The sequence below is a fragment of the Natator depressus genome, chromosome 22, assembly GCF_965152275.1.
Source record: "Natator depressus isolate rNatDep1 chromosome 22, rNatDep2.hap1, whole genome shotgun sequence".
NCBI lineage: Eukaryota > Metazoa > Chordata > Testudines > Cheloniidae > Natator > Natator depressus.
In genome coordinates this window covers 18717453-18735536 of record NC_134255.1, presented here as the reverse complement: position 1 = coordinate 18735536, position 18084 = coordinate 18717453, and the positions used below count along the sequence as shown (strand labels likewise).

The following is an 18084-nucleotide window of genomic DNA, read 5'->3' as shown; positions in this document are numbered from 1 at the left end:
TTGCTGGTTGTCCTCTTTCCTGCCCTGTTTCCACTCATGCTCATTTTCATTTCAGCTTCTCCAAGGCCTTGCAGAAACTTTTCCCAAGCTTTGCAGCTCATTATAAAATCACTACTCTGTACTTCACTTGGGCTCCCTCTCCACTTCCTATGGCAAACAGGAGCCAGGCCATTTTCACATACCCTTTGCCTTCCAGCTTGCTTCTGCACAAAACACTCCTGTGTGCTCTGTCCCAGGACTTGACTCATAGCTCTTGTGTGCATGATGCACCTATTCAGCCACAAACCATCTTCAGCACATTTTCTGACAGTGACCTAAACTAAGAGTAAAAAGAAAGGAGGATTTGTGGCACCTTAGAGACTAACAAATCTATTTGAACATAAGCTTTTGTGAGCTACAGCTCACTTCATTGGATGCATTCAGTGTTTTCCACAAAAGCTTATGCTCAAATAAATTTGTCAGTCTCTAAGGTGCCACAAGTAGTCTATATTCACAAAAAGAAAAGGAGTAACATGGCTGCTACTCTGAAACCTAAACTAAGAGTGTTTGCACTGCAACAAGGATGGTGGCAGGAAACAAATGTCCCATCATGCAAACAAACCAAAAAACCCAACAATAAATGTGGTTTGTAGAGGTGAAAGAAATGGAGAGACTATTCTCAGAATAGCAACTGAGGGGAAGTCTGGTGACATGCAGTGCAGCGTGGACTGGACAGGGACAGGTTACTCTTTGAACTAGAAATGTACAGTGCTTTGGGGGAGGTAAAGGACGGAGGCCCTCTAGACCAGCTATGCTGTTGGTTTGCAGAGGGCGGGCTGGGCACATGGTGCTGGGATTCTCTCTTTGTTTCCAGATGCTCAGTTGCATAAAAGGTTCAGTCATTTCCAGCCAGGATGCTAGAGGATGGTGATGAGGAGGTCGGGGTGTCCCCAGGAGAACCTCTTTATGAGGATGTGGTTCCTACTATGGAAAAATCTGAGAGCCCCTGCTCCAGTCCTCTCCTTATCAACCTGCCTAGTCTCCTGGCTCTTGCCTCTTGCTCTGTCCTTTTGGGGAATGAGTACACTATGGCACAGGCACCAGGCAGGCAAGGTTTCCCTTGCGCTGCCTCTGGCAGTGTGCCTGAGCACTGAGCTAAAGGGGCTCCCCCTTGGAGTGAGAGGGGAGTTTGGTCTCAAGGTCCATTCAGTCCTGTGCTTGTCAGCAAGTCAGTGCCAGTCGTGACTGAGATTTCCGCCTGCCCTATGGATGATTGTGCACTAGGAACTGGACTGAGACATCCCATTGTTTTCACACTGGCTGTAGAATATCACAGACTATCAGGGTGGGAAGGGAGCTCAGGAGGTATCTAGCCCAACCCCCTGCCCAGAGCAGGGCCAGCACCAACTAAATAATAATAATACCATATATAATAATCAGACAGTAACAACTTCTGGTCCCAACCACTGTGAGTTGGAAAGTGATTTACATTCCTCTAATACTAACAAGAGGGGAATCAGAGTGTGTGTTTCTGTCATGCTTCCTTGGGATGTTGCTGGGGGGAAAAATCTCTTCCTGTTACCTTGTGGTGTTTGTTGAGCACCAGGAAGGATTCCAGAGCCCTGTCCATGTGAGCCCTGGGCTCAGGTGGTTTGGAAAATGGTGTAATCTCTGGTTTAATGAGAACACTTTTGGCTAAGGATCTCAAAGCACTTCACCAACATTAATGAGCTCAGCTTGACAGCCCCTAGTACAAAAGTTTGAGAACGACAGCCCTAGTGGGATGGCTACATGTAGACCCGTTTTGTAGAGGGACACGATCCCTCTGAGCAAAGGGAACAGTGGCAGGTCTTGCTGGGCTCTGTATTGCGGCTATGAAGACTGCACCCTGTACGTTGTCTACATATACCCCAGCCCCGTATACGACTCTGCTTTGCCAGGGACACGCTATCCTGCTCTATGCTGTATGTAAATACACTGGGGCAGACTTTTTTCTAGGAGCAAATCTCCCTGCGAACTTGGGCTTTGTCGCTTTATTTATTCAGAATCTATCTGGCATGTTTAAACAGGACAGAAGCATGAGACAGTGGCGATAAAGATCATGCGGTTTAAAGAAACAAAAAGCGAACTTCCAAAAACTAAAGCTCTTTTAACGTGGGGAAAAGAAGACCAGAACCCCCGAGAGCCGGTTCCCAGCGGGAGGAGGAGGGAAGCTGGGCGGAGTGGTGATTGCTACACAGAGGGGACAGGCAAACACCTGGGCTGAGCACAGAGCTGGGCTGGCTCCGCGGCTGGTGCCCAAGCTGGGCCGCTCTGGGCGTGACTCGGGCAGAAGCAGCCCGCACTCCGTGCTGCGAGCCTGCCCTGGCAGGGAGGGGGGCAAGGTGTTCTCGCTAGGGGCGCGTGTGGCAGGAGGACTCCGGGGAGCTCCCTTCTCCCCCAGTTCGGAGAAGTTCCCTTATCTCCCTGCTCGGTCTCTGGACTATGGACTTGCCTCCCCCCGTGCATGGCCCCAGCTGGGTGGGGGCTGTGCTCGTCCTGGGGGGACAGCTCCTAGGTAAGGAACTATTCGGGCGTTTCCCCCCTTGGCCTCAGCTGCCTCCTTTTTTTACCCTCCTGTTCTTCCAGTTCCCTCCCTCCTAAAGTCGTGCCGTGGGATTCTGGCATGTCTTTCCGTGGTGGAGAGTCTTCTTGGTCTGATTGCGCTGCGAGCTGCCTGGCGTGACTGTGCGTGTGGACACAAGTCTTGGACAAACAGGTTCAGGTGTGTTCCAGCTAGAGACTGAGGCCTGAGCATTCGGAGGTCGGGTCACACGCTATTTCCTCTCCTCTGGCCTCTCAGTCCCTGCTCCGGCCAGGACGGAGGGCTTTACTCTTTGAACGGCCTTGCTATTAAAGAGACAGGTCAGGTTTCAGATCCATTGCAGCAATGTAAATCTGGAATAAATACCCCAACTTCAGTGGAATTTTACAGGGTTTACATTCACAGAAGAGATCCAGAATTTGGTCCATAGACCCCATGTGGTTTTAGGATGCTTGGGTCACTTCACTTCACTTCCAGCACCTGTGCGTGAACACACAGGCTTTTCTAAAAAAGAAAAGGAGTACTTGTGGCACCTTAGAGACTAACCAATTTATTTGAGCATGAGCTTTTGTGAGCTACAGCTGAAAGCTTATGCTCAAATAAATTGGTTAGTCTCTCAGGTGCCACAAGTACTCCTTTTCTTTTTGTGAATACAGACTAACACGGCTGCTACTCTGAAACCTGTCATTATGCAGGCTTTTCTGTGATCTGTTGTGAAAAACATTTACAATTACAGCTCAAGTTTGCACTAAAGTGTTTTTTTCAAAATGGTGGTTTTCACTTTGATGCAAAAGTTGATCTTTGCCAAAAAGAGATTTTCAAATGCAAAACTATGAAAAAATATTTGAGGTGTTTTCTCTTTTGCATGAGGTCCTGGTTTCAAGAAGATGAGCATATCTGTGAAATGACATGGCGTTTTTTTAGAAAACTGAGTGAGGAGGATGCCAAGAGCACAGATTCCAGGGTTTTGAATTACATTCTGGATATATCAGAGCCCCACCAGATACTGCCAAATACAGTAACATAGAGGGTAATAGGAAATAAAGCCCATAAGGCAAGGTGAGTCTGGGTGATCAGCTGGTAGGTTGACTAGACAGCAAGTGAGAAAAATCGGGACAAGAGGTGGGGGGTAATAGGAGTCTATATAAGAAAAAGACCCAATTTTATAGGGACAGTCCTGATTTTTGGGACTTCTGGTCACCCTATCAGCTGGACGCTACGTGGGTTTTGCAGCTAGCGAAGGCAAAGGCAGTTGCTGTGTGAAATCCGCTGTGTTGTACTGTATGGGCAATCCAGATGAGTAACACCTCTTTCCCTCAGGTGAGACTAGAGCCCTCCTCGAGCCATCTCTGGGCATTTTCCCATGCTGCCCACTTTGTGGGGAAGAGTCTCACTGTCCCTCCTCACAAGCCACTGTCTGCCCTCCCTCAAACCCTCTTCTTCCAAGGTGCCCACAACAAGAGTTTATAATTGTTACGAAAAGTAAAATCAAGCCCCCCCCCCCCCCAAAAAAAAAAAAAAAATCTGGATTCCCCAGTATGTCACAGCATTGCCAACCACATGCATGTCAGGCCTTAGGGAGAACGGTGAGATGTAAAGATCAGAAGTTTGGGGTGCTTTTACCTGCCTTCTCATGCTGGGGCAGAAGGGATCATGTTTGTCAAGCTTCTCTCTGAAACCACAAAGGCTGGGAACTTTTCTCTTGTCAATGAAAGCTGAGATTTTCAGGTAATAACCTGATTCCAGCAGTTGGGCCTTTTCCAGAAAAAAACACTTATAATGAGCCTTGAAATAACATTTCAAGAATTGGCAGCACTGTGTCCTGCCTGCTCAGGGTCTGTTCTTTGTGCCCTGTGCAGCGCAGAGCATAGTGTTGGCACTTCATGAATTAAGAAGGGAGTAACAACAATGGTCGAACAGCTCTCTCACATTTTCCCCCAATGCTGTGTGTGTCCAAGAGTGATGGGATAAATCAGGGGGGTGGGGTGGGGTGGGGTTTGATGTCAGCCTTAACACAGAGTTTCCTGATTGGTTTCATTGGTGCCACCCTGCTGTCAGGGAGGTGTATTTAGGGAAGGGGTCTATAACAGGAGTGGGTGGACGAGGTTCACGGCCTGCAATATGCAGGAGGTGTCCGAGTGACCAGTTATTAAAGCCCTCTCTCCATGGGCCAAAAAAAGGTGGGTTTTTGCTTTTTCAATTGTTAGCTCAATTGGGTTACCTTAACTCAAGTGAAATCTCCCTTAACACCTCTATTGACATAGCTTTACCCTTTTAGCTTGATTCTAGCAACTAACTTGATTAGATTCTGATATCACACTGGTGTAAATTAGAAGTAATGTCATTTAGGCCTGGTCTACGCTTAAAGGTTAGGTCAACATAGCTCCAGTGCTCCAGGCTGTGGAAAAATTCACATTCCTGAGCATTGTGCTATACAGACCTAACCCCGGTGTAGATGTGGCTAGGTCATGAATGGGGTGGAGAAAGTGAATAGGAAAGTGTTCTTTACCCCTTCACATAACACAAGAACCAGCGGTTATGCTATGAAATTAATAAGCAGGAGGCTGAAAACAAACATAAGGAAGTACTACTTCACACAATGCACAGTCAACCTGTGGAACTCCTTGCTGTGGGATGTTGTGAAGGCCAAAAATATAACTGGGTTCAAAAAAAATTTCATAATATCATGGAGGATAGTTTTATCAATGTCTATTAGCCAAGATGGTCAGGGTCACAGCCCCACACTCCAGGTGTCCCTAAGCCTCTGAATGCCAGAAGCTGGGGCTGGACAACAGGGGTTGGATCACTCAATAATTGCCCTGTTCTGTTCATTCCCTTTGAAGCATCTGACACTGGCCACTGTTGGAAGACCAGATAATAGGATAAATGGACCATTGGTCAGATCCAATTTGGCCATTCTTATGTTCTTAGGTAAGCAGAAGGATTCTTCCGTTAACTTAACTACTGCTGCCTGGAGAGGTGGATGTCCTAGAATGGTGGAAAACCCTTCTGTCATTGTAGGAGGTGCCTCCCACAATGTCACTGTAGCTATGGGGCTGTGGTGCATGCAGTGTAGACATGGCCTCTATCATTGCAGTTACAGTAGTGTGAGCAAGAGCAGAATCAGGATTCCAAAGCTGGAAGGCCTCCCTACAAGTTCTTCTCTCTCTGCTCTCTTTCCTGGTAGTTCTAGTAGACTTATCCTGTTTTCATAAACTGCAGCCGGGGCGGCTTGGTTAAGTGTGGATGTTTCTTTGACATACCCTTACAAAGGGGGGAGGGAGAGCTCAGTGGTTTGAGCATTGGCCTGCTAAACCCAGGGTTGTGAGTTCAATCCTTGAGGGGGCTGTTTAGGGATGTGGGGCAAAAATTGGGGATTGGTCCTGCTTTGAGCAGGGGGTTGGACTAGATGACCTCCTGAGGTCCCTTCCAACCCTGAGATTCTATGATAACAAAGGTTACCTTTCGTCCTGAATGAGATACAGAACCTACCCCAAAAACCACCACCAAGCAGCTGGGCAATAACTGTGGAACAATATTAGCAGGAGCCGTGCATGCTCCCAACCAGGGACACCTTGCCTTCATTGAGCACCATTCATCCTGCAGTGCATGAAATGCTTAATGTAATAATACAAACTGTGTAAAGAAGTGACTTCATCCACCCTGTCTGGAGTAGGACATAGTAGCTGCTTAACAGCACTTAGCAGTGCTACACAAGAGAGAAGGAATATTCTTTCCAACTGGAACTGCATGGGGAACTGAGAGAAGCAGAATATAATCACCCCAGCTGGAATGTGTCCAGGATACTGAGGCTGTGTCGACACCACAAACGTTACAGTGGCACAGCTGCTGTAGTGTAGACACTTGCTACAGCAACAGAAGGGGTTTTCTGTCACGGTACTAAAACAACGAGGAATCCTTTTGGTACCTTAGTGACTAACAAATTTATTTGGGCATAAGCTTTCATGGGATAAAACCCACTTCATCAGATGCATGGAGTGAAAAATACAGGAGGCAGGTGTGTATATATATTACAGCACATGAAAAGATGGGAGTTGCCTTACCAAGTGGGGGGTCAGTGCTAACGAGGCCACTTCAATCAAGGTGGAAGTGGCCTATTCCCAACAGTTGACAAGAAGGGGTGAATATCAACAGAGGGAAAATTACTTTGAGTAGGTAGGTCAATGGAAGAATTCTTCTGTAGACCTTTTTCTAACATGTCTGTCATGGAATTGCAGTGCTGTATATTGCTGTTCTGCAAACAGATGCTATGCGATTTGTGGTGTAATTTATTAACAGGAGCTGATAGGGCAGGCACCAGTCCAGATTGAGTGGATAGGGCTTCTAATTTTTGGTTTTAACTGATAAACTTTGATAAAAGACTCCTGACACACACAGAATGAAATTGGTGTTTATTCACAAACATGGAAATACACTGGAAATGGTTACTTGTATCTAAGGGCTCGTCTACACAATAGGGTAGTGCGCTCTACACAGGTGTGCTTTCCAAAGAATGTTAATATGTTGCACGTCAGTTGGTCTGTGTAGACCCTGCCAGGGCACACTAAAAGTTTCCTAGTGTGCTTTAATGTAGTGCTGTTTGTAACTATTAAATTAAAGTGCACTAGGGAACATTACAAAGATTACTCATTATAGTATATACACACACTATATATAGAGAGAGCCCTGAAACCTCCCCCCCCCCCAATTTTTGGACATCTACATAAAACTCAAATTGCTAAAAATACCCCCCCAATGAAATTAATAAACCCCCCAAAACAGAAGCCCTAAGTGTAGACAAAAAAGGGTGAGGTGCTTCCTTCTAGACTGTAGCTTCTTTTTTTATTTCCATCCCCTGTTTTCCCTGCAGTACTCTGGCCTGTGGCAGCTGTGGAAATTCACACTTCCAGGGAAGTAGAGGCTCTGAATGGGACCAATGTACGCTTAAAATGCACCTTTTCCAGCTCCAGCCCTGTTGGCCAGCGTCTGACGGTGACCTGGAACTTCCGGCCCCAGGGAATTAACTCTGCTGAGTCTGTAAGTGGTAATAAAGTGGGACCTTTATGCTCCAGTTGGGCGATAAGGTATTGCTCATACAAGCCTCTCCTGCTGTGTCGAACTTGGGAGTGTAACTAACAATAGAGGGTGTGAGTGTGGGTGGGGACCACAGATTAGCAGAGGCATATCTGGTAGGTGACTCTCTGACTTTAATTGATTAAAAGATTCAGCTGACTAATCCCCTCTGCAGTGAGTTTTGGTTTCAGGTCCTATCTTTGCTGGCCATCGAACCTGGCTAGAGGAACCATTTTTAGGTAGTTTCCGTGTGTATGGTTAAATGCTGGGGGCCAAATGCAGCTGCACCTGCTTACATCGCAGCCTAATTTGGTCCTGTGTCCCTACTGAAGCCACAGCTCTGGCTTGTGACTTTGCCTGGCCCACGGTGGGAGGGGAAGTACGCCAGCAAGGGCCATGGTTCAATGCAGGTGTAACAGCTTCAGCACTGGTGTAAGGAGAGGGCCAGCCTGAACCTGGTGTGCCCCAGGAGGGATCCCCCCCGAGGGGTCAGATGGTCTCTGAGTTCTGCTGCAAGAGGCTGACGCAGCACAGCTCCTCCTGCCCTCGCCATTCACCTTCTCCAGCCTGTGCTATCTTGGGGCCTTGCTGGCTCCCTACAGGCCCCAGGTGGATGTGAAGTTGCAGCTGCTTTCAGAGGTGAGAAAATGGGGTCAGGAGTCGGGGTGCAGGGCACCTGCAGCCACTGTGAAGGAGACATCAACAGGGGAGAGAGAATTTGAAGGGGACGTGTCCCCTCAATCTCATCCCACCGTGCTTGTCTAGGCTCCTTTGCATGTCTGCTTTCCATCCCTGCTGCCTCTCTTGCCTCTGGCCCCCAACCTGAGATGGAGACACTGGGATCTCTGTCCTGCCTGTTTTATAAATGCTTTGAACATTTGCAGAATGGGCTTGAGCACAAATTCCAGACAGGCAGGTTCCTCCTCCACAGGGCAGAGCACAGTCACACACTGCACAGCAGTGATGAAGCTTCCTCTCTGATCATCTAGATGCTCTACTACTATGAGAAGCCCTATCCCCCAACCAGTGGGCGGTTTAAAGAGCGAGTTACTTGGGATGGGAACATTGACCGGAACGATGCTTCCATCGTCGTCTGGAACTTGAATCCCACCGACAATGGGACGTTCACTTGCCAGGTGAAGAACCCACCAGATGTTGATGGCACGATTGGTGAAATCCAACTCCGTGTTGTGCAGCAAGGTACGTGGCTCGGGGCACTGTCTTGGTCAATATGAAGTTAGCTGGTACAGGGAAGTGGCACAAGTGGATGATCTCCTACTGTGTGTGGGGGACTGCATGAAGGGAAAGGGATTACCAAGGGGAGGTATCAGGAAAATAAATGAAGGCAATAAGGGATGTGGGCGAGGAAGGACTGAACCCGGGAGTTCTGGACTCCCAGTCCTCTGCTAAGTCCCCTCCCAACCAAGCCGCCCTCTCTCATTCACCTGTTTCTCTTCTGTGCAGTGCATTTCTCGGAAATCCACATCCTGTCTCTGGTCATAGGGTCTGCCTGTGCTCTGATGATCATTGTGGTGATAGTGGTAGTTGTCTGGCGACACTATCGGAACAGACGGCAAGAGAAGAGCATTGAGATGGTGGAGACAGAACTGTAAGGACAGAGGCTTCTGGGACACCTCAAAATGTCTTCATTGGGGTTTGGCCAGTGCCTAGCACACGGCAGCCAAGAGTTGATAGTGCAAAACCTACTGTCAACTGGCAGTAATTGGCCCTTTTGTTGGTAGTTACACCAGGGTGCTCACAGAGTGAATGAGCTCCTCCTCTGACCCCTGGAGGGGGTCCATCAAGTCAGGTAGAAGCCAACTGTGGAGGTGTCTGTGTGGGGGAAGCTTGCTCTGCCTGTTCTAAGGATAAACACAGCACCATGGAGTAGTGGCTGATGCAGAAGATATGTCCTGTGTGATTAGGAGAAACACTAGCTTTTTTAAACCCCTTGTTTGCTAAACCAAGGGGTACATCAAATACTCATTACTTTCTGATCAAGTGTAACTACAGCTCTGAATGATGTAACTAGCTTCTTTGCTAGAAGGGAGCAGGAAAGCTTTACAACCACTTAAAACAGAACATCTACAGGTTGATGGGAAGGGTCAGTATCAGAACGCTGTAAAAAGGAGCTGGTGGCCACAGCATTTGCTTGTCTCATGGCTATCAAGATACGCTGTCGTTAAAGATTTCAGAGTGGTAGCCGTGTTAGTCTGAATCAGCAAAAACAATGAGGAGTCCTTTTCATGTGCTATAATGTATATTCTGCTTACTGTGTTTTTCCCTCCACGCATCTGGTGAAGTGGGTTTTATCCCACGAAAGCTTATGCCCAAATAAATTTGTTAGTCTCTAAGGTGCCACAAGGACTCCTTGTTGTTTCTGTAGTTAAAGGCACTGCAGCTTGGTGATGTGTTGGGGTTTGGTGAGCAGTTTGCAAGGGGACCAGAGTGAAGGCTGAATGCAGAACAGACAATGTTATGGGCAGTGGCATTAAAAGACTTGATCACAATGGAGCCATTGTCTGAAAGGTTTAGATGGTGAAAGTGGGGCAGTGATTGGTGTTAGGGGGGCTTATTCCTTCACCCACTTACTTCCCTGGTCCTTCTCGCATGAACAGAGAGCAACAATGCCCGAAGTCCAAAGGTGCAAACAATTCAATGTTTATTGGGTTGAACTTCCAGCAAGCATGATTCCAGTTTCCTTCCTTAGTGTCCCACTTCCCAGCTCTGACACACAGAGCCTTACCTGTGTCCCTGTTCCCATTCCCCCCCTTAGCAAAACATGATTCCAATTCCCCACCCCCATTCCCTGTTCCCATTTCCCCCCCTTACTTCCTGATTGACTGCAGACTACATAGTAAAACTTGAGTTCAGCTTAGCTATATTTTAACCAATCATTATCCTGAAATTTAACTAACCAATCCTAACATATTGTAACATGATTATGTAACCAATTATATCCCACCACCTTAATTAGTTTACACCCAGCAAAATTAATCGTACAGCAGACAGAAACAATCACAGAACCAGACAGAGACCATGCAAATAAACAATAGCAAAGTGGGAACTATAATGACAAAACAATACAGAAGTGAGGATTTCACATCCCAGCTATTGATAAGTGAGTTCTTGCCAGACAGGATGCTATCAAACTAAGTTTCCTTTTACATCTTCTAGGCACTTCCCTTTCTCTGGAGGCGATAGGCATTATCAGGACAGGATTGTATTCCTAACAGCCCAATAGCACCTGATTTCAATGTGACTAATTTGGAATGTGAGGATGTGACCGTTCGCTTCCCAGCTTATGGCTGCCTCGGCTGCTTAGCCAAAGGCCTTAGCCTAAGAACAGGGCCTCAGACTGTCACAGTAAGAGAAGGCCCTTACACCGGCAGACAGTGATTTTGATTGTTTCTTTTATACCTCTATAACTAGCCAAGTGATAAGAGTGCACCTAAATGCTTATAGTATAGACCTTTACAGACAGGCCTGAATATCTATATCCTAACAATTGGGACCATGTCTAACCAGCTGTGATTTGAGCTACTGTGTAATTTGCAGGAACATACAGCTATGCTGTAGCCTAAACACATGTAACCAACTAATTTAATGAATTTGCCATGCAAATAAAGGAACCTACAGGATACCATGTCTTCTAGTGTATAGAGTTACTGTACCCCATGTGCTTCCCGGCTGGCTCGCCAGCCGGTGCACCTGGGGAGATGTGTTGGGAACAAATTTGGGGCACCAGTAGAGATTAGTGCTGTTCTGGATCTCCAGGTGGTGTTGATTCCATCCCCGCTATTCACCTCCATCCCTCTGGACCTTTGGGTGGGTCATGTAGTGATATGACTGGTATTTTCTTTTCCAGTCAAACACAAGCTGGTGTTTAGCAGAGTGTGAATGGGTCAAGTATACATCAAGGGGGCTGCTGTGCTGACAGTGGACTGGGGGATGAGTAAAAAGAAAAGGAGGACTTGTGGCACCTTAGAGACTAACCAATTTATTTGAGCATGAGGTTTCGTGAGCTACAGCTCACTTCATCGGATGTGTCACCTATGCAGGGATACCTCTGGGGAAGGGGTCACAGCCAATTAAAATCCGAATGATAGATTCTCCTTTCCTCCCTAGTGCAGACCCCACGAGCTGTCTGTGCACCTTTCGCTTAACAGGCTTATGGCCAGGGAGCCTAGTTTTCAGTGATAACCCCCCCCCCCAAATTCTCCTATTTAAAAAAAATATAAAAATCCATGTTTTTCTGTGCTTAAAATGAAACACCCTGGGCGGCGTGGCTCCCACTGTTACTTACTGAATAAGTGACACTGGTACTTAACACTAAAATGTAGGTAATAGGTTTTATTTTTTTCAAAAAATGTAAAAACTAAAGCTTGTTTAAAAAAACAACAACCCCAATCTCTCCCTCCTCCCCCCCAATTTCATGTTTTTCCAAGGCAAACGGATTTCTAGAATCCCTGCTTGTTACCTCCTTATGACTCAGAACCCAGGCCAGTTGGGCAGGGGGTCTGATGGCTGCTTTTGGCTTTTCTAGAACAGAAAAGGAGAAGCTGAAGAGTACAGAAGAGAAGGTAGCTGTCCCATTAGAAGACTAAAGTTCTCCGACTAAAGGGTACATATAGTGCAGGTAAGTGCTTTCCAACAGCTTTCTGACCCGCTGCAGGTTTTGAAGAGTGTTTTTTACATGGCTGTTCCATGACCTGTGTGAAATGAGTGGGTAGGTCTCGGGTAAGTTCCTAATGGACAGGTCATGGTATCCACATTACAAAAACTGCTCCTGCCATAGTCACCATTAATACTGACTGGCTTCCTCATTGGCAGCCCTCAGAGACAGAACAAGGACTGAATGGGCCATGGAGACAGAACTTCCCTCTCAACCCTACAGGAGGTGTCTCCAGGTCAGAGCTGATTCTCATTTGTAGGGAAGCTTGAACAGTTGCTACCCAGTATATAGCTGTTTTGTGGATAAATAAGAGTGCCATTTTCATCTCCACTTTTAGAGTCACTTTGCCTTCCTTGTTTTAAGGCCGTTACAGGACAAACATTCCTGCTGCTACTAATAGGCTCTGGTGGTGCATTTACACATCATTTTACCTTCCCACTTTTTGATATCATCAGCTGCCTTCGTTATTTTAAGTTCAAGAATGTTGTAGTAATATGTTGTCTTTTTTTCCTTCCTGTAGCTTCTCCCCTGCAGAAGTTTCAGAAGCAGGTGGCTAATCCTTCTGATTTCAAATGTTAGAACAAAGCTGAATTACAGATGTCTGATGCCGCAACTGTGGTACCCTTGTTCCCCTTAAAATTTGTGCCACGGCAAGACAATGGGATTAAAATAATGTGTGAGATCTTATTTCCTTCCATTGAAACAACGCAGGGGAAACTTGTCCTATCAACAGTGAAGTTGTCTTTGGTCGTCAGTCCAGCTGTAGCCATTTGGAGAAGTGTATGTCCTTTGCAGAATTGCATTTGATTCACTCTGTTGAAGAGAAAAAATCCCAAGAGAACTATAAGAAATTCAAAGATCCAGGAACAGATTTTTCAATATTCTCATCTTGGCCTGTGGAAGAATTTTGGAAAAATGCCTTTTAATTTTTTTAAAACTTTTTTTCCCTGTTTTTCCCTCCCTCCCTCCCCACAAAACAACACCCCCACCCCCTGCCATATGTGTAAAAAAGAAAATGGGGGGGAAAAGAATGATCGTCACTCTGAATGAAAACGGGCAATGGTTAACCCATTCCCATTGCAAACTGTCTGTACTTGCCACGCTCTTATTAGTTCTCGCTTTAATTCTTAAATTTGGTTTGAACTATTTTTCCTCTCACAAAGAAGCTCTTTAAATGTTTCTAAAAAGAATGATGAGACAGTTTGATCACAGGGACAGCTTATTGCAAGAACGGGGTTTTGATCCCATTGTTACATGAAGTGGAAAAGTGTTACAGTTTTGGACCGTGTGCTGTTTCTTTGGCTGGGATGGTATTTAGAAGTGGATGCATATTTCAGTTTGACTTTAGTTTTACATCTTAGGTGACTTAGTGTGTCTGAAAGTGACAGACTGAGAACCCTGCCTATTACTATGGCGGTCTCTGCCCATTCCTATTCTACTGATGCACCAAAATCCTGACTTCCCTCTGCTGTTCCAGACCTGGTTCCCCCCCACTCATTTCTATTGATTCACCTCAGTCCTGACCTGCAGCACCCCTTGTTGTTTCCCAGGACCTATGCACAGTTTGCAGATGCCCTCCAACTTTGGCTTGCAACAGCCACTTCTGTTCCAGCCTAGAGTCTCTCTCCTAAATAAACACTACCAGTTGTGCCTAATCACAGTAAAGTTTTATTTCATATCAAAGTTCAATGGCTTGGTTCCATTGTATCAAGATTCTGGGAGGTCCTCTCAGTGATGCAAGCAGCTCCCTTTTAGATATGCACATTGCTGCACAAGGAATTTGTCTCAATGCTAATTACTGCTCCAGGTTACTAGTAGCACATCTTATTACTAAATATGTGGTGAGCACATCAGATTCAATGCTGCTGCAGATCTCAGTTTAAAATAAAAAAAACAAATAATCAACACCTCAGAGCTGTTTCTGTATTTAATTGGCATTAAATCAAAATATGAGCCTGTTTGCTTAACAAGTATTTTTGTTTTTATGGCCCTGCCTGTGAAATGCTTGCTATATTATCTCAATTCATTTGTTTTCTTTTCCTATCGGGGTATCAGAAATAAATTTGTTTTGTGGACAGTCAGAAGCTATGACAGTGTAACTACCACAATGTAAGCCTAGGGAAACTCTCAGTGATACTGCAAACCATCCTGTTCTCAACAGAGTTTTTGTTTTTGACACAATGGAATAGATGCCCCCATATCATGACAATGAGTGATTATTTGGATAAAAGAGGAGTTTTAACACACACCCCTAAGTGACTGAATGATAACATTTTGTTGCAATGTAAGTACGATTGTATGCAGCACAATGCTGGGGCACTGGAATGCATATAAGGAGCAGCAACCAATGCAGAAATGAATTGCCAACAACTTCTTCCTGCTGTAGCTACTGCTCTTCTCTCAGATCTTATGCCCTTTCAGGTGCAGACACACATGCCCTCATTGAACAGCTCTAACTTTGGAACTGGGATTCGCATACAATTACAGCAGGATTCCAAGGAGGAACATTCCAAACCATGGGCTAAAAGGGTTCCAGTCCTGCAAAGCTTCCATTGACTTCAATGAAAGAAGGATTGGAGCAGTTAGTTGGGGAAGGAGCATATTTGTACAGTGTCCAGTCTCACTTCAAACTAAAAACAAAACATTGAACGCAAGACATTAATATAGGTAAGGTGCCACAAGTACTCCTTTTCTTTTTGCTAATATAGGTAAACCCATTTTATCCAAACTCTCCAAATTTCACTTGACCCAAAATTTGTTTCTGTCCTCCAAGTCCCAAAATCATATAGAGGGTCTACTGCAAGTCACAGCCATGGAATCTGTACTGTTACTATTTTGGATCTTCAAATGGACTGACTTGCAGATTAAATTAAATTATCAGACGCTGCTGTGCTATGGAAACGCACATCCTATAGTTTAACATACCATCTGTATTCAGCTACCCATTTTAGTAGCAGTTTTTAGAGCAGTATTACGTTCCTTCTGTGTTTCATAGTTTCTCTACTTCCTCTTCTGCAAACATAATTGTCTAATTCTGCTTGTCAATTTCAAGGCCCTGATTCTGCTTGGGCAGACCCCTTCAATAGAGGGGAGACCCATGTACTTCAACAGGGCTCTGGTTGGGTGCAGGGGTCTGCTCACATGGAACAACTTGTAGGATCAAGACTCATGGGCAGTATCTAGACGATGTGCATGTGCATTTTTATACTAGTCAAACAGCTGCTTAGTTCTAGACAAGTTTGATATTTTCATTTTTTTTGCTGTAAAACTTGTTTCAGCACAGAGAAACTACAGTAAGGGGCTGTGTCCATCTGTGTAGACAGATACTCTTTTGTACTGTAACTTATTTTAAATGAGCTTTTCAAGTCATTGTATGTAAATAAACCATTTTTAGTATTAAAGCATGTCCTACTTGCCTGTTTTTAATTGAAAAACTAGGCGGTTTACTGCACAAGTTCATAATGGTGAGAAAACAATGGATGTCACAGTACAGAGTAGAGAGACAAGGTAGGTCAGATAAATATATTTTATTGGACCAACTTCTGTTTGTGAGAGAGACGAGTCCAATAAAAGATATTACCTCACCCACTTGTCTCTCTAATATCCTGGAACCAACACGCTACAACTACACTGCATAGTGCATATGTTTAGTATGAACTTTCCACAATGCCTGAAGAGTTTTTACACGACCCTACCATAAATGTAACTTAAAATTATTTTCTTTGGGAGACTGGACTAGTTAACTGTGCAGAGCACTGAGTTGCTTGCTTGTGAGGCAAAAGTGCATTCATTTCCTTTGGAAGGGAACACTTTGCTTTGCTCAGTAATGATCCCTTTCTTAAGTAGTGATTGTGATAGTCACCTGGGGCCACCATACCAGACTGGGCAGTTCCCGTATAGTAATTTTCCAGAGCTCAGTAGAAAGTTGGTGGCCAAGGGTCTTTGAACATCTCTCAGCTACTTCCTGTGTCTATTCCCATGTGCTGACATGCATGGTGCCTCCTCTATCAGGACCAGCTTCTTATCCACGAAGTAACCTTCCTCAGATCCCTTTGTATAATACACTTATTTCACAGGGCCTTCCTGCTGATATCCCGTCCTGCCAGAGTGCACTCATTAGTTCTTCCTGCAATTGATGGGCTGAAAAAGGCACAAACTAAGACTCTTGGACTGGGCTCTAGAACAAGTGTATAACAGGATGGTTCTGAAGGAAGGGTGGCTTGAGGCATGAGATTAGAAAGCTACTGACCCACAAATACTTAAATAAATTGAACTCCCAAGGAAAAGTGGTGCAGGTCTAGGGCAAACAGGTTTTCAAAATAGTATTGTAATGCCTAGGCAAATTAAGTGATTATCAATATGTGTAGAATCTATCTACCTACCTTGCTTAATCTCAGAATCCATCTAGTGCTATTTTATTTGCTGAGTGGGGAAGGTAGAGGATACAGATACAACATTTCTCCTTATCTTCCCTCCCTACTCATATGCCCTGCCTCCTGGCAACTCTTCCTCTAGAATCTATCAATCAAGCTCCAATGTTTGCAAAGATTAGGTTACTTGAGAGGTTTCAGAGTAACAGCCGTGTTAGTCTGTATTCGCAAAAAGAAAAGGAGTACTTGTGGCACCTTAGGGACTAACCAATTTATTTGAGCATAAGCTTTCGAGAGCTACAGCTCACTTCATCGGATGCATACTGTGGAAACTGCCAGTTTCCACAGTATGCATCCGATGAAGTGAGCTGTAGCTCTCGAAAGCTTATGCTCAAATAAATTGGTTAGTCTCTAAGGTGCCACAAGTACTCCTTTTCTTTCTTGTTACTTGAGAGGGATACCTGAGCGCATTCATTGGGATACCTGAGCGCATTCATTCCAGTGACTGCCATCTCATGGAAGTAAGTAAAATCCAGAGTCATCTTTAAAGAAATACTGTTTGCCTTTCATCTCACTGTGTCCATTTCAATCCAACATTCCTTTACTTTCCTACCCACCTTGCCAGTTGCATTACAAACTGGTTTATCCTAGATGCTCTCTCATTTGAATCATAGCTACACCGTGTCCAGCATATAATAATTTCCTCTGCTGAGGACCCAAACTAATTTATAGCTTTATGTCCCTAGTTTTGAGAACACCAGCTGCACCTCAGAATATATTTCTGCACAGGGAAAGGCACTGTTTATTGTACACGGTTGCCACTTGTCTTGTGCTTGTGAGAGGCTCAAAAATCAGCGTGGGAGGCCTATAAAAACACATCATATTGTGACACTACATGGCCAGATAATGACATTTTGACACAATGGGTTGACATTTTGATGCAGTGATCTCATTTAATGAAACTATGCAATGAGGTTTTTGACACCATGCTGTTAATGCCCCCACCTCATGACAGTGAGAAAGCGTTTGGATAAAAGAAGCGTATTTGACACACTAATAACCTAGGTTTCAGAGTAGCAGCCGTGTTAGTCTGTATTCGCAAAAAGAAAAGGAGTACTTGTGGCACCGTAGAGACTAATAAATTGGTTAGTCTCTAAGGTGCCACAAGTACTCCTTTTCTTTTTACTAATAACCTAAGTCACTGAACGACAAGCTTTTGTTGCAACAGAATAATTGTGTACAGCACAATGACGCCATGGGGTGGTGATTTAACGTCATCTCACCGGACAATGATGTGCTCTGTCTGGAGATGGGTGCTGAACCAGAACGCAAGGTCCACCCCCCGGGCTTCAGGCCATTTGGCTGGAGGCAGCTGGCCCCGGGGACCAGGCCAGAACCCTGGG

At 45.2% G+C, this 18084-nt stretch overlaps 1 protein-coding gene across 1 annotated transcript; it reads left to right on the top strand.

The window, feature by feature from the left end:
• The first annotated feature begins 2240 nt into the window (after positions 1-2240).
• MPZL2 (myelin protein zero like 2) lies at positions 2241-15608 on the top strand. Its single transcript, XM_074936550.1, has 6 exons — positions 2241-2536; positions 7434-7600; positions 8626-8836; positions 9101-9245; positions 12183-12275; positions 12832-15608. The coding sequence occupies exons 1-5, from the start codon at positions 2464-2466 to the stop codon at positions 12241-12243; spliced, it is 657 nt and encodes a 218-aa protein (XP_074792651.1). The 5' UTR covers positions 2241-2463; the 3' UTR covers positions 12244-12275; positions 12832-15608.
• Positions 15609-18084: the final 2476 nt, after the last annotated feature.

Excerpts from the sequence above, each read along its gene's own strand:
- MPZL2 (XM_074936550.1), top strand. The coding sequence starts at position 2,464 with ATGGACTTGCCTCCCCCCGTGCATGGCCCCAGCTGGGTGGGGGCTGTG. Across the intron at positions 7,601-8,625 it reads GAATTAACTCTGCTGAGTCT|ATGCTCTACTACTATGAGAA; the intron begins GTAAGTGGTAAT and ends CTGATCATCTAG. Across the intron at positions 9,246-12,182 it reads GAGATGGTGGAGACAGAACT|AACAGAAAAGGAGAAGCTGA; the intron begins GTAAGGACAGAG and ends TGGCTTTTCTAG.